Genomic DNA, 16,497 nt, shown 5'->3' with positions numbered 1-16,497 from the left:
TATTTACAAAGTACTGCTGACAATACTTAAACCATGCTATACATGTGCGTAGTTCAGTGGTATCATGAATAACGTATCTGTAAAAATGCGGGAGTGTCTGGAAGGACGCAGGCGTCGTTCAGAAAGGCACAGGCACTTATCCTGCCTTTGTTAGTCTGTATGAGCTCTGAGTTGTATTTAGGCATTCTATAGAAGTGGATGCAGACACAGTGATTGCACGGAAACCGCCACATGTCAAAATGTGAAAGTCATACTGGAGCAGCTGTACAGCCTCAAACACACACAGTGCTATGCATGGCTGTCAAATTTTGGGTTGGCCCCCCCTTGCAGTGCTGTGCAGTAAGCTGTATCAACCAGTTCTAGATCGATTTGCCCATTCACATAAAAGTTGCTTTTTGATTGGCTTCCATTGATGATGGTTCCTGATGACTGCTAATGTTGCAGTTTCTGTGTGCAAGGGATAACAAAGATGCAGCCTGCACTATCTGTATCAAAGAGGAGGCACAAAACACTGTTGCTTACTTGCTTTTCAAGTTTAATGTGTTAGGCTAGGTTCACACATGTCCGGTGCGATTTAGATGTGGTTCAGATGCAACTTTTTGGAGCTAGCAGCCACCGGCGTCTTTAACATTACCTTGTTGTTAGGGAGTGGGCTTAAAAGCTATCCGCCGCTTCCTTAACGGATCCCATTACATCGATGATTACCTTCTTTATAGTGGCAGCGAAGGTCACATGGAAAAGCACATCAATTTTTGTTAGCGAGCTATCAGTACTGTTAAAAGATATAAATAGACAGCGCTAACAGGTAAAATATATATATATATATATATATATATATATATATATATATATATATATATATATATATATGTGCTATAAAATTAATAAATATACTGCAGCAAAAATGCATTCATAATCGATGGATATAAATTAATAAAGTGCAATAATGTGCAATAAATAAGTGTCCATAATATAACCATATAAAGTGCAAGTGAATTGATTAAGTGCAGTCCAAAAGATGGTTTCTTCCAACGAAACTAAAGTGCCAAAAAGGTGCCAAAAAAAAAAATTTTTTTTCAATTTTTTCTATTTTCACTAAATTATACATCACAGCACGGATATTAATTTATTGTATACACGAGGTATCAGTACTAACATATAAGATGCTAACAGAAAAAAGTACAAAAAATAAAGGAACAGAGCGCACACCGCCCTAGTGTAACACCATTTATTTGAAGTTAATAGAAGCCATAAAAACAGGTACTCACAAACAGATAGGAAGTCATGCATGGAAATAAATATCCCCCGATGATGTTTACAGGGCTCTCTCCTCCTAGCCTCGGTGGCTCAGCTGTTCGTCCTGCACTGATCAGTGAGTATCGTACGGCTAAGCCAACCGCCTCGGATTACTCAAGGAGACTCGATGTGGTGCGCCTGCGCACGGTCCAGCCGCCGCACACCCTCCAAGAGCCGGATGCTGTAGCCGCTCAGAGAAACTGACAATGCGGTTAAGCAGAGGGAGACTCCACGATCGGGACCCAGAGCATGACTTGCATGGGGTTGCTAAGGACAACGTTTCGGAGGCGTAGCTTCCTTCTTCAGATCTCAACCTCAGAAAAAAGTTAATGTCAGAGTAAACCCAAAACTGAACAAAGATAGCATAAACAAAGTGTGAGTAAACTGTATCAATCAGGAGAGACAAAGCACTGTTGCTCACCTGCTTTCCAAGTTTGAACAAGTAATACCGGTGACTAGTTCTTTGCCTGTTCAGCTTTTGGGCACAGCTTCCAAAATTTAAATCCTCATTAAAGGATAAGTTCACCATTTAAAAATAATAATTAATGCACATCTTTTTGCAGGTAAAAAAATGTGCATTTCTTTTTTTACTTGGAGCCTGAGAAGCACTGCACTGCAATCTGCCATGCAGGACTTCTGCAGACTATTCAGCGTATCTGTCTGCTCGTACCTCATACGGACAGGCAGATACACACTGAGAGGAAAGTTAGTTGAAAATACCATCTGACAGCGGCAGAGGCTGTCGTGACTTGTAGTTTCCCATTCACAGAGGACTGTGAAAAAAGACGTGGCCGGGCAGGTGGAGCACCGCACTGCCACGTTATTTTCAAACAGTGACAGCGGATGCCAGGAGAAGATGCCCGCCACTGTCACTGGGGCTTGGGGGCAGCTAGAGGCTGCAGCTGCTGGAAAATGTTACATGTTCCCCCCCTTAATACAGTAACCTATTCCAAAAAGTGATCTTATTGTTTTTTTTAATTCTGAAAGAGCATCATTATGCTTGAGTATAATAGCACCTTTCATCAGAAACTGGAGATGCAGGTAATATCTGGAAATACAACCACAGGTGTCAAAGAATTAGATCTATGAGGTTACGTTCACACGCAAATTTATTTATTTATTTATTTGTTTTCAAATATAAATTTTATTTGAGAACAACTGGGTACAGGCATAACCAGATACAAAAAACATGATGAATGCAACAAGAACAAGGCATGATACAACAACAGGTGCCAAGAAAAAGGTCAGCGTTGTAAGGTCTTGAGAGATCCGCAGCAGAGCTAACTGAAGTCCCTAAATGGGGACAAAAGACTAATGCATCCCACCGTGCGGGCAGTCTATAAAAAAGCCTTCCCCAGCATGCATCTTTTCCAGGTATCCTCCCACAGCAATTTAGCCGCATATAGTTTATTGCGATCAGAAGCAGCTAAACACAGCAACGCTTTGTGCTATGGCCATATACAAACTGGCCAACTCTGCACAAATGACGACCCTGGATCCATGCTGTATGTGTCCAGGTTCACTATTCGCATGTAACTGTTCGAATGAGAAGTTACATGCAAACAGCAATGCCACTTGCCAATGATGTGCACCGTGTACACATCTGAGACAGCCACTGCTGGTTACACACAGTGGTGTATGTTTATTAAACTGAGAAGTTTTTTTCGCCGTTCAGTTCTCGGCAGTTCTCAGGGTAAATGATCTCCTCTGTAGCCTGTTTATGAAGCAGAGAACTTCACTTCTCAGAGGGGGAGAACAGAGGAGAAGTTTTTCCTCTGAAAGCAGGCAAGATCTGTATAGAAGGAGGTGGGCTGCCTGTAATTTCAAGAGATCTTGTGAGATTACAGTGCAGCCAAGTTTAAAAAGTGAAACTATAATTTAACCATTTGACAACCGCCCACCGCAAATTTACTGGGCAGGCGGCTGCTGCTGGGCAAACCAACGTAGTACTACGTCACTCGCTCAGGAGACTCTAGGGGGCGAGCGCTTATCAGCTGGGGAGCCAGTGCGTGTGACAGGCTGCTCCGATGGCCACCGGCCACTTGCGATGTTCCGATCTGTCCGCCGCAATGTCACAGTCCCGCAAAAAATCGCAGATCGCCGCCATTACTAGTAAAAAAATGTAAAAAACAATAAAAATGACAAATCTTTAGACGCAATAACTTTTGCGCAAACCAATCAAAATACGCTTACTGGAATTTTTTTTTTTTTTTACCAAAAATATGTAGCAGAAAACAAATTGGCGTAAAATGTAAAAAAAAAAATTGATTTTTAAATTATTTTTTTGGGGGAATGTTATAAAGCAGAATGTGAAAAATATATTGTTTTTTTTTTTTTTTTTTTTTTCAAAATTGACGCTCTTTTTCTGTTTATAGCGCAAAAAATAAAAATCACACAGGTGATCAAATACCACCAAAAGAAAGCTCTATTTGTGGGAAAAAATTACGTCAATTTTATTTGGGTACAGCATCGCGCAACCGTGCAATTGCCTGTTAAAGTAACGCAGTGCCGAATCGCAAAATAGGGCCCCGTCTTTAAGCAGCAAAATCCTCCGGGGCTAAAGTGGTTAAAGAAAATATGTAATGTTATGTTCTGACACATGACAACTAACTAAATCTATATATATATATATATATATATATATATATATATATATATATATATATATATTGTGAGGGATTAGCTCGGTGGCGGGTGTGGATGACCCCTTGGGGGGTGCGTTTTCCCAGACAGGTAGCCGACAAGTGCTTGCAAACAAACAGTGTGGTTTATTGAATGGTGTTTTCTTCACCAGGCTGTATGCAGCAAAACATCCAAAATAAAATAAAACAGAAAATAAATCCTTGCCTCTGTGGGCGGCTACCTTCTCACAACTGGAACCTGCCTAAGTGTCTGTCTCCAACCTACCGTCGGGCAGACTTCCTTGTCCTACAGCGGACACTCAATAGTCCTTTTATAATAGCTTCACAGGGCAACACAGTCCTTTGTTTCTTTCACATCAACAGTTCGTCTTCTCACCTTTGAGACGATTTCACCCTTGGTTACCGTCCCGGGCACACATCACCCCGGGGGGTCTTCTCCCAGGCCCACACATCCTGTCGGGAGGCACACGCTGACTGTCCTCCTGCTCCCAGCCCACATGGCTTCAGGATGCAGCTTCTGGAGGCAGCAAACAATAGCAATTTCTCTGAACAAATTATAGAGCCTTAACTCCCTCATTCTGAACAGGTGAAGGCCTTTCAACTTCCTGCTGGCTAGCTCTGTAGCCAACACCCTAAATTAATTAATGGACTTTCTAAATCAGGTAGAAATGTATCTCCTTCCTGTGACTACATTCCCAGATTTAGCTGACTTCCTGTCACATACCCCCCCCTCTTGTTTCAACCCTAGGGTCGGGACACAGATTTTCAGGCACGCATGTGTCAAGCACTGCTGACTCACTGATAAGCATCCTATTATCCTCAAGCTTCCGGATGAAACTGTTTTGTCATCTTCATTGACGGATTTCTCATAAATGCCACACAGTTTGTCTCTCATCTCATATACACATTCTTCAACTGCATTTTTGGCATCATTTCGCTCCTTCTCGTTTCTGTCATCTTCATTGGCAGCTTTCTCATAAATGTCAGACAGCTTGTCCCTCATAACCGTCTGTCCAATCCACCATGGAGGACCGTGATCCATAGGCAACTCAATTGGGCTAGTCTTAATGTCTTCAACATTCTTAAGACGCCTCTCTCTGCAATCCATAAATGTTTTCCACAAAACTTTGAGAACCTTTGCTTCACTAAGCTTTGTTCCAAGTAGGGACTCTTGACATCCCTCTGTGACTTGAGTTGCCTCTCCATACAGCTGTACACAATCATTGACTTTTTGTTGTAAAAGGGAATGATCTTCCTTCTTGAGCTTTGCTTGCTCTAAGATGCTGTGCAGAGGATTTTCCAATTGAGACAACAGGCTGTCACACATTTCTTCAAAGTGACCCCTGTTCCTTTTCCCAGAGATATCAATATCATTCACCAAACATTTCATATTCATAGGCAGATCTGAAGCATTTGCACTCATCAACTTCTTAAACTTTTCGCCCTCCTGAGCGAGTCGCAGTAAAGGCCTACTACTTAATTTGATATTCAGTTTATATTTCTTGCCAAACTCTTCACAGAAGTAGCCAACCAGAACATCATCAACTTTCCTTCCACCAACATAGGGGTCAAAGGCAACAACACAGTTGAACCCAGCGATCTGGGTGGTATCCATTATAGACCTCCTCTCTGCATCAGTGAAGAAGCATGGAACTGCAACACATTCTTTTACAGGTTTCTTCAATGCACTTTCTGCTGAACTATTTGACCGCTCAAGGTCACCTAGTTCTTTTTCTCTATCTGAATTCCACATGGAATGCATCTCAAGATCACGATCAAACTTCTGCCACCCGTCTTTCACCAGTTCCATTTTCGAAACACTCCCTGAAAGGCACTTATTCATTTGCTTCATGTTTTCACCAACAGCCTTAGTTTTCTCCACTAGGTGGCGTTTGCTTTTTTCTCCCAGATTTATATCACTTGCTTTAGTTTTCTCCGCTTTAGTTTTCTCCACTAGGTTTTCAGCCTGAACTGAGAAATCATCACATTTCTTACACAACTCTTTTGTTTGCTGAAGCTCTAATGATACATTTTCCAATGCTTGAAGTTTTTGAAGGAACGGTTTATTCCAAAGGGGTGATTCAAGCCACATGTCGTCACATTTCTGAGGCTCACTCAGGACAGACCCCAAAACACTGATCCTTTTAAAAACTGCATCAGGCACACTATCCCCTCTTTGGGACAGATCCTCTGTTGCCTGGAATTCCTCTTCCAGTTCCTGCAACGGAATCTTCATCTCTTCTACTTGCTGTTCTAAGGCTCGCTTAGACTTTTCTAGCTCCTGAACGCTTTTCACAACATCATCCTTGGAGCTGACCAATTCTTCCATTTCTGTACGCAGCTGTTTAACACTTTCTAGTTCAGCCTTACACTCTAGAGCTTCCTCCAAAGAGCGAGCCAAGAACAGGGCTTTGCTCTCGTTATCACGCACCTCCGTTTCTGCACGTGCGCGTTCTTCTGCATATTTTGCAGACACAGTCTTCTCTTCACCAAGCATCTGATCAAACTTCTTTTTCACATCTTCAACACACTGTAATGAACCAACGCTTTCTTCCATGCGTTTTTTCATATCCGCTATCTGAGCTTGCAATGTTGCGACTTGCTCTGATAGGTTTTTCTTTGCTTCCGCCTCCTCTTTTAATTGTTCCAGGAAGCCATTTTTCTCATCTTCCATTTGTTTGAGCTTTGTGCTAAAACTCAGCCTTTGACACCTCTCTTCCTGTAAGAGTTCCTGCGTGTCTTGCAGCTGCGATTCCAAGATAGAAAAATCTTCCGCAATTTCTCTAGATTTGCTGTCTGCTTGAGAAAGCTGATTTGTAACATTGTCCAACTCAACCTGCAGTCGGTTTGCCTTCTCTGACAGCTTAGCACACAATCGGTCACCTTCTGACACCTTGACTTGCGATTCCAGAAGCTGTGCCTCTACTTTTTCCCTCTTATGTTCACAATCTCCTTTTCCCTGCATAAGAGCCTTCACCTCATTGGCTAGCATCTGGGAATAAGAATGTAATTCTGCCACACAGGCTTCTTTCTCCTTTAACTGCTGCTGGACACGTTGGGCTTCCCCTTTCCAACTTTCACAGTCCGCACGCCATTCATCTACCACATTGCTCAAAGTAGTGAGATCATACACAGTACTCAGTAATTTAGCCTCTCTTTCACTTTTCTCGTTGTCGTTGAGAGACAATGTCGCTTTCAGAGCAACATTCTGTTCCTGCGACTCCTGCAGGTCTATTTTTGTAACTTCCAAACACTGAAGACTTTTTTCCAGCTGATTACGCAACTCCAACATATCAGCCATACTTTGCTTCTGCAAAGTCTGAATTTCACTTTCCTTTTCCATGAGGATGGTATCTTTCTCCATTATAGTGTCTTGACATTTTTGCAACTCGACCAAAAGAAGAGCAGTGGATTCTTCCCACTGTAACACATGAGACTTGAGTAGTTCATTCATTTCCTGCAAGTTTCTATGCTCCATTTTAAGCAATTCCAAGGCTTGTTCCTTTTCTTCCATTTTCCGTTGCAAGGCATCCAACTCAGCCCTGCACACATACTCGGTTTCTTCCAAACCGATGGCCTCCATTGGCTGCTGGCGTCTCTGTTTCCAGCCTGCCATGCTCTCTTGATGAGCCTTTTGTTGAGCTGCAAAGCTCCGTTGTTTCAGCATCTCCCCCATTTTGGGTTTACTTTTCATCTGAGCACACTGCGTCTCCATAGCAGTTTCATCAGTGTTGCTAGGGACAACACCCTTCCTCTTTAGTAGACTCTCTTTAGGCATGGATGGGGCTGGTTCAGACGGTAGCATCCCCTCCATCCATAGAATCCGGTCTCTCATTTCATCTATCTTTGCATTCTTCAGGCGTTTTGAACGCCCCATCTTCAATAACTCCACAAACAAATTTTTCACAGTCCAGCAAACAATTTTCAGACCACTGTCTCTTCAACACATGTAGTTTTTCTCTCTCTTGCAGGATCTCTTTTCCTGCGCACACAGTTTGTGCAGTCACTTGCACCAGACACAACAAAGTTCATCAAAAAATTTTGAGACCGCTGTCTCTTTAAAACACTTTTTTTTTTTTTTTTTTTTTCTGTCAGGATCTTCTCTCCTGCACACATAGATTGTGCAATCTCATGCACCAGATAAAGTTCATCAAACATTTGCACTTCCTTGCAGGGATCTCTGCTTATGCCCGCATCCTCCACCATATGTGAGGGATTAGCTCGGTGGCGGGTGTGGATGACCCCTTGGGGGGTGCGTTTTCCCAGACAGGTAGCCGACAAGTGCTTGCAAACAAACAGTGTGGTTTATTGAATGGTGTTTTCTTCACCAGGCTGTATGCAGCAAAACATCCAAAATAAAATAAAACAGAAAATAAATCCTTGCCTCTGTGGGCGGCTACCTTCTCACAACTGGAACCTGCCTAAGTGTCTGTCTCCAACCTACCGTCGGGCAGACTTCCTTGTCCTACAGCGGACACTCAATAGTCCTTTTATAATAGCTTCACAGGGCAACACAGTCCTTTGTTTCTTTCACATCAACAGTTCGTCTTCTCACCTTTGAGACGATTTCACCCTTGGTTACCGTCCCGGGCACACATCACCCCGGGGGGTCTTCTCCCAGGCCCACACATCCTGTCGGGAGGCACACGCTGACTGTCCTCCTGCTCCCAGCCCACATGGCTTCAGGATGCAGCTTCTGGAGGCAGCAAACAATAGCAATTTCTCTGAACAAATTATAGAGCCTTAACTCCCTCATTCTGAACAGGTGAAGGCCTTTCAACTTCCTGCTGGCTAGCTCTGTAGCCAACACCCTAAATTAATTAATGGACTTTCTAAATCAGGTAGAAATGTATCTCCTTCCTGTGACTACATTCCCAGATTTAGCTGACTTCCTGTCACAATATATATATATATATATATATATATATATATATATATATATATATATATATATATATATATATATATATACTGTATGTGTGTGTGTGTGTATATATATATATATATATATATATATATATATATATATATATATAATGTGTGTGTGTGTGTGTGTGTGTGTGTGTGTGTGTGTGTGTATACACAGTATCTCACAGGAGTGAGTACACCCCTCACATTTTTGTAAATATTTTATTATATCTTTTCATGTGATAACAATGAAGAAATGACACTTTGCTACAATGTAAAGTAGTGAGTGTACAGCTTGTATAACAGTGTAAATTTGCTGTCCCCTCAAAATAACTCAACCCAATTAGCTATTTTCCCTCCCCCAATGCCCTGTAACTTGTTAGTGTTAAGAGGTCTCAGGTGTGAATGGGGATATTTTTTATATATCAATTTTAAAACCTATTGGTGCTGATATATATGAAGAAAGAAGTTTTCTTCCTCTATTTGCACCAGCTTCTCTCTGATTCTCCACCTCTGAGCTGGAGAATCTTGGAAGGAGATATTTCAGTGGAACGGCTGTGAGATCTTCAGATCTCACTTTCATAAACTGGCCTTTTGTGACAGAACGGTCATGTACTGTGATGAGAAGCAAAGAACAAGCGGTATGATATCAGCTACATTAACTGATGTACACCAGAGATCACAGCTTTTCTCTGTTTTTCATAAACGGACACCAGTGTGTAGGCGGCATTTACAACCACGGGCAAGAAGCTATTGATTCTTGCTGGCGGCTGTCTATGGCTGCACACAAACTGCCATGTGAATGTATTCTTCTAAATATCTGACCCTATCATGGTTAGTGCATGAAGGCATTGGGTATAATAAAATCTAAGAATCTCCTATAAATGACATACTGTCTTTATTTTAGCTCCTGCTATTCGGTAGGTTTTCCTAGTTATTACATTGTTTCAGATCCACAAAACACAAGGGATAAAAATAATCCAATGCTGCAATCTGCACGTTAGGATGATTTCATTAATTAGGACGTTGAGTGAAGACATCCATGAATTGCCTTGGAAACCGAATGCAAGTGGGAAGATTAGGTCTATAACACGTTACTGATCTAATAATCACCACAAGGTGTTGAATTTAATTTTCCCAAGTACAGTTTATTTCTATCTAAGCTGGTTAATGCACTGTTATTTCACACTATTTTCCAGATAATTCAATAAGGTAGTGCAAAAACACATTAATATGCAATGTTCTGACTTTGTTTTTTAAGTGCTAGGGCAAGTGTTAAAGATGAGGTTTAAGGCTCTAAGCTAAAATTAATTACAAAAACATTGGCCCCTGCAAAGATGACATTGAATACCCAATGCTTTTGCTCATTGCACCATGGATCTCTGCGAGAGAAACTACCAGATGAAGATCCTTCAGAATTTGACACTTCCAGGAGTGTCAGATTCCTGCCCCCCTGCTGTGCTCTGTGGTTCAATCCATTGGCCCCACATTAGTACAGGACACAGTAGTGACTTAAGTTTGGTGGGTCAAACCACCTGCTGTAGCAGGGGACCAGGAATCAGACAATCCTACAAGTGTCAGTTCTTTAAAAGCTTTAGTAGGCAGGATCACTTTTCTCCTGCAGTGATCTCTGGTACGTAAGACAGGAGGTGTAATTCCATGGCTTCTGTTCAAGGAGCACTCTACTCTTCAGTTGCTTTGAAGCATTAATAAAATTTAACGTTAATTACAGCAGGCCTGGATCTACAGGGACACTGGAGTGGGCTGTGCCCCCCCCCCCCCCATTTTAGTTGCACCCCCAGGTCTCTCAGAGCATGCCCACTGATCCATGAGACAATCTGATAGGGTCAGTTGGTGTAAGGGGGACTCTCTGATGGGGACAGTTGATGTAAAGGTGCATTCTAATGAGGACAATTGATGTAAGGTAGGAATCTGATGGGGACTCTGATGTAAGATTGGAGTCTGATGGGGGCAACTGATGGAGACCCTCATGTAAGGTGGGAATCTGATGGAAACCCTGATGGAGGATGGGATTCTGATGGGGGCACCTAGTTATTCTAATACAATGACCACCTAATACATACTAGTGTTCCTTGTTCACTCCTGTACCACCCCTGCACTACCTATCAGACATTACTTCGGGGCCATGACTTGTGGTACAGATGCGTGCCGAGTGAATAGGGAATACTAGTACACTGCATTTCTATCACGTTGTGTGACAGACTGTCATTGACTCACACACAGTGATGACATTATGCCCCCTGGCTTTTACTTTTTTTTACTGCACCCCCAGATCAGATAGTCTTGATTTTGGCCTCCTCTTGTCCTGATTCCAGGATAATCCCTAAATGCGCAGCAGAAATACACATATACAGTGCATTCGGAAAGTATCCACAGTGCTTCACTTTTTCTACATTTTGTTATGTTACAGCTTTATTCCAAAATGGATTCAATGCATTATTTTTATCAAAATTCTACAAAAAAATACCCACAAAGTAAAAGAAGTTTGTTTGAAATCTTTGCAAATTTATTAAAAATAAAAAACAAAAAAATAAAAATCACATGTACATAAATATTTACAGCCTTTGTCATAACACTCAATATTGAGCTCAGGTGCATCCTGTTTTCACTGATCATCCTTGAGATGTTTCTGAAACATGATTGGAGTCCACCTGTGGTAAATTTAGTTGATTGGACATGATTTGGAAAGGCACACACCTGTCTATATAAGGTCCCACAGTTAACAGTGCATGTCAGAGCACATACCAAGCCACGAAGTCCAAGGAATTGTCTGTAGACCTCCGAGACAGAATTGTATCGAGGCACAGATCTGGGAAAGGGTACAGAAACATTTCTGCAGCAATTAACATCACAATGAGCACAGTGGCCTCAATCATCCGTAAATGAAAGAAGTTTGGAACCACCAGGACTCTTCCTAGAGTGGGCCGCCCTGCCAAACTGAGCAATCGGGGGAGAAGGTCCTTAGTCAGGGAGGTGACCAAGAACCCGATGGTCACTCTGACAGAGCTCCAGTATTTCTCTGTGGAGAGAAGAGAATTTTCCAGAAGAACTTCTTCTGCAGCATTCCACCAATCAGGCCTGTATGGTAGTGTGGTCAGATAGAAGCCACGCCTCAGTAAAAGGCAAATGACAGCCCATCTGGAGTTTGCCAAAAGGCATCTGAAGAACTCTCAGACATGAGAAACAAAATTCTCTGGTCTGATGAAACAAAAGATTCGAACTCTTGGCCTGAATGGCAAGCATCATGTCTGGAGGAAACCACCTGGCCAATACCATCCCTACAGTAAAGCATGGTGGTGGCAGCGTCATGCTGTGGGGATGTTTTTCAGTGGCAGAAACTGGGAAACTAGTCAGGATCGGGGAAAAGATAAATACAGCAATGTACAGATACATCTTTGATGAAAACCTACTCCAGAGCGCTCTAGGCCTCAGACTGGGGCGAAGGTTCATCTTTCAACAGGACAATGACCCTAAGCACACAGCTAAGATAACAAAAGGGTGGCTACAGGACAACTCTGTGAATGTCCTTGAGTGGCCCAGACTTGACCCCGATTGAACATCTCTGGAGAGTTCTGAAAATGGCTGTGCAATCTGATGGAGCTTGAGAGGTCCTGCAAAGAAGAATGGGAGAAACTGCACAAAAATAGGTGTGCCAAGCTTGTAGCATCATAATCGAAAAGACTTGAAGCTGTAATTTGTGCCAAGGGTGCTTCAACAAAGTATTGAGCAAAGGCTGTAAATACTAATGTACAGTACGTGGGATTTTGTTTCCTTTTATATTTTTTAAAGATTTGCAGAGATTTCAAACAAACTTCTTTCCAATTGTCACTATGTGGTATTGTTTCTGGAATTTTGAGGGGAAAAAAACAATGAATTGAATCCATTTTGGAATAAGGCTGTAACATAACAAAATGTGGATAAAGTAAAGCGCTGTGAATAGTTTTCTGATGCACTGTATATGTCTAAGGATTTCTGTACTTTTATAAATATCTGCCAAACAGTACAACCAAGAGGGCACCACCACTTTGTGTTCTTTAAGCAATACAGTGGTTTAACTTTTCTGTCTGCAGCCCGCTGACTCGACCACAAAGGAGCAGAAGTACATTTTTAGGACATAAGCATAAGCTTATTGTCTCCAAGTGCTGACACTCGCTCAGTAATTTTTTGCTACAAAGTTTCTTAGAACCCCCAAACTTTTTTTTTTTTTTTTTGCTGAGGTTCTAGAGAATAAATAGATGGACTTTGCAATTTTTCTATGTCACGCAGTATTTGCTTAGCTGTTTTTCAAACAAAATTGTTTGGGGGAAAAAAACTATTTTTTTGAATTGTAATGCAAAAAAAACCCCCACATATACATAACCCAAATTTTTTGGTAAAATATATAAAAAATTGTGTTACGCCAAGCATATAAATGCCAAACGTGTCACGCTTTAAAATTGCGCATGCAACAAACAACGTAAATTTTACTATTAAGGCTCGGTTCACATATATGCGATGCGGGAAGGCTGCGAATTCGCAGCCTGTTCCCGCATCGCACACGCACCCCCGGCAGTTCACACTGCCATATGCGATCTGCTGGGGGTGTCAATGTAATCTTAACGACACCCCCAGTTTGATCGCATATCGCAGTGCGATCGTGCAGTTCGCACAGGATCGGATCGCACAAGTGTGAACCGCTGTGCGATCCGATCCTGATGCGGCAGCAAAAATGCCTCCTGTGCGTGTTTGCTGCGGGTGCGATGCGAATTTAGCCATACAAACTGTATGGCTAAACTCGCACCGCACAGCTGATCGCATGTCATGTCGGAGCAGTGCGCTCCGACATGACATGCGAACCCCGCACACGCAGTAGTGTGAACCGGGGCTCATAGGTGACACTTCAAATGCCTTTACGAGTTACCACTTTAGATTTACACAGGAGGTCTGGTGCTAGAATTACTGCTCATTATCCAACGTTCGCGATAATACCTCAGCTTGTGTGGCATGATCACTGGATTTGAGACTGATGCGGTTGTTCTTTTGTGCGTGAGCACGTTGGAATGGGGGAACTTTAAATTATTTATATTTTGCACTGTCGCTATCATATTTTTTTTTCTTTATTACCTTATTGCTTTAAACATCCCTTGTGGTGGGCTGAGATCTCTTTCTCATATTGAATTGTTATGTCTTATGACTACTGCTATTCCTATGTTTTATTATGTATGTTTAACTTGCACTTAAACCAAATAAAAATCTATTGAAATCTAAACATCCCTTGTGACAGCAATAGGCATGTGGGCATGTGGTCAGTGCCCTTTATGGAGAGATCCGGGGTCTTTAAGACCCCAGATCACTCCTCTGCCCTTTAAAAGCATTTGATCACACCAAGATCAAATGCTTTTGATTTTTGAAAAACGGCACTGTTTTACATCCGGGTAAACCGGAAGTAATGTCAGGTCACACCTTCCAGTTACCATATCACACAGCTGAACAAAGTTGATCCTGTCTTTTTTTGGCTCTGTGATCAGCCAGCAGGAACGCTGGCTGGTTGATATGGACTCCTGATAGGACAGGATTTCTAGGTAAAGCCCCCCCCCCCCCCCCCACTGCTTGTTAAAGCAATCCAGTGGCTAGTTAGTCGCTAGGGTTGCTTTTACAAGAGAGCCGACTGCTCTAAAAAAATAAAAAAAATGGTACTGAGCTGATGACTGTTCGGCCAGTGGTAAAAAAAAAAAAATAGAAACACAGCATGGATTGGATGTGTAGTGCACCCTCTAAGTAGCCGTAAGTGTAAAGGGAGCCCCCGACCCTGCACAGCCAGGCACACCGAATCTTCACAGCACACTTGAGTTAAGAAACAGTCCAGTGCTTTGTATTTTTTTATGTTTTATTTAGAGGAATAAACTTGGATAGGGATATTATGGGATGCCAACTTTAGCAAAAGAACTCTTCAGGGACACAACTATATAAACTACAATTCCCAGGACCAGTCGGCATACTGTTGGGTGATCTGACAAAAGGCTCAGTCAGATTGATAGCAAAAGCCCTTTACAGGCAGGGACCACGGGCCCCTTGTTTGTGTAGCAAAGTCCTAGTGCCCAGCCTTCCTCCTGTGGCTACTGATCCCAGCACCACCTCTTCAGGCACTACCAGCTTACCTGGCTGCAGCTGCCCCTTTCACTAGCCCTCCTGGCTTCTCTTCCACAGTCATCCCAAACTGCTCTCCTCAATCCTCTCAGGTTACCTTTCAGTCCTCCGACCGGCTGTCTTTCTCTCAGGAGATTTGCCCAGCAATGTTGTCCTCCTGCTCCCGTGTCTCCGGTCAGGACACCCCTGTGTGTTGTGAACAGGGTCCCTTCCGCACCTGAGCTCCCAGACCCAGACTAGCGGGTTACCCTCAAGGTTCTCTGACAGCCTCTTAACACTCCATCTCCAGCGTTTGACTTGAACTCCCTGCTCCAGCTGGACTGACTCTGAGTATTTGACGGGGCCTGCCCCCTGCCAGCCCATCTGTTGGGGATTGGTCAAGGCCCTCGTGAATACTCTAGGCAGCTCCTCCTCATCCTCACTCCCATTCTTCTAGAAGTTTCCAGCAAGTTCCAGAAGTAGGAGGGAGGTTTAAGAGATGCTGCCTGTGGTTAATCTAGCCCTCCCTGAGTCATTCACCCAACCCAGATAGCAAAACACAGGCTTGGCTACCAGCCAAGCCTGAACAATTTTCCTACACTAACAAAAACCTATTCTAGCACACTAGAGGGTGCTACAGCTGGTTTTGCTTATGATTGGATATTAAAGCAAACACAAGGGCACTTCACCAACTTCTAGAAAATCACAAACAACGGCATAGAATCATATGGTTAAAATATGCTGGGTTATGAGTGTATTTGAGTAAAAAACTTTTTTGTATGTATCATCACATTGTGTTAGTGAGCTGAGATTTAAATTTATTGAATCCTATTGTCATGTATTTTTGTTTTGACCCTTAAAATGTTGTTTTATGAAGTCCTGAGTAATCATGTTTTTTTTTTTTTTTTTTTTTTTTTCAGCATATATGCCTCATCAGTGAAAACGGGAAAGAAAAATATAAAGTGTGACAGTCATTTCAGTTTTTACAAAAAAAGAAAGTGTTTTTGACAGTTTAGGGGGATTGTATGGACTATTTTAGGAAATATATTGAATTAAATGGAATTCTGGTTGTAGTAAAAATAAATTAAATTTAGTAACATTATGCTTCAGAGTTTCTTTATTTACCATTTTCATTTGGGTAAACGGTTATAATGGACTGAAGTGAAACTTTGGATGAAAAACTAAAGATTTGAAATGAATGCGGAACTCCAGGCAGACGGGTAAATACACCGATGAAATCCATATAAAGGAGCTGTTTTACCTGCGAAAGCATTGGAAAGTATGTCCGAGCTCCTTTGAGATCTGATTTTTGTTCTCTACCATAGTGCTATAACATGGAGGAGAATCAGCAGACTGATGGGGTCCTCTGTCTTCCCTTTTTTTTTTTTCCTTCTGTAAGCATGACTCTTGTCAGCACATGAACCAATTGACTTCTTATGCAGCTTCTCCCTTTCCCAGTAGGAGTTCTGCTCTACAATGAATTGCAAGAGGCTGATGTCAAGTAAAATTCTGCTACTTACACTGC

General features: G+C 42.2%; 1 protein-coding gene across 1 annotated transcript in view; it reads left to right on the top strand.

Moving 5' to 3' along the window:
* Positions 1 to 16,026, top strand: part of PRTFDC1 (phosphoribosyl transferase domain containing 1) — a 78,686-nt gene extending 62,660 nt beyond the window's left edge. The window contains exon 10 of the mRNA XM_082258123.1: positions 15,893 to 16,026. Within this exon, the coding sequence (XP_082114249.1) occupies positions 15,893 to 15,940 (48 nt within the window). The 3' untranslated portion in view covers positions 15,941 to 16,026. The remainder of the gene's footprint in view (positions 1 to 15,892) is intronic.
* The last annotated feature ends 471 nt before the right edge of the window (positions 16,027 to 16,497 follow it).

Source organism: Pelophylax lessonae (assembly GCF_965119305.1).
Source record: "Pelophylax lessonae genome assembly, chromosome: 5".
Lineage (NCBI taxonomy): Eukaryota > Metazoa > Chordata > Amphibia > Anura > Ranidae > Pelophylax > Pelophylax lessonae.
Note: the sequence above shows the minus strand (reverse complement) of the source record. Positions and strands in the feature narration are given on the sequence as shown.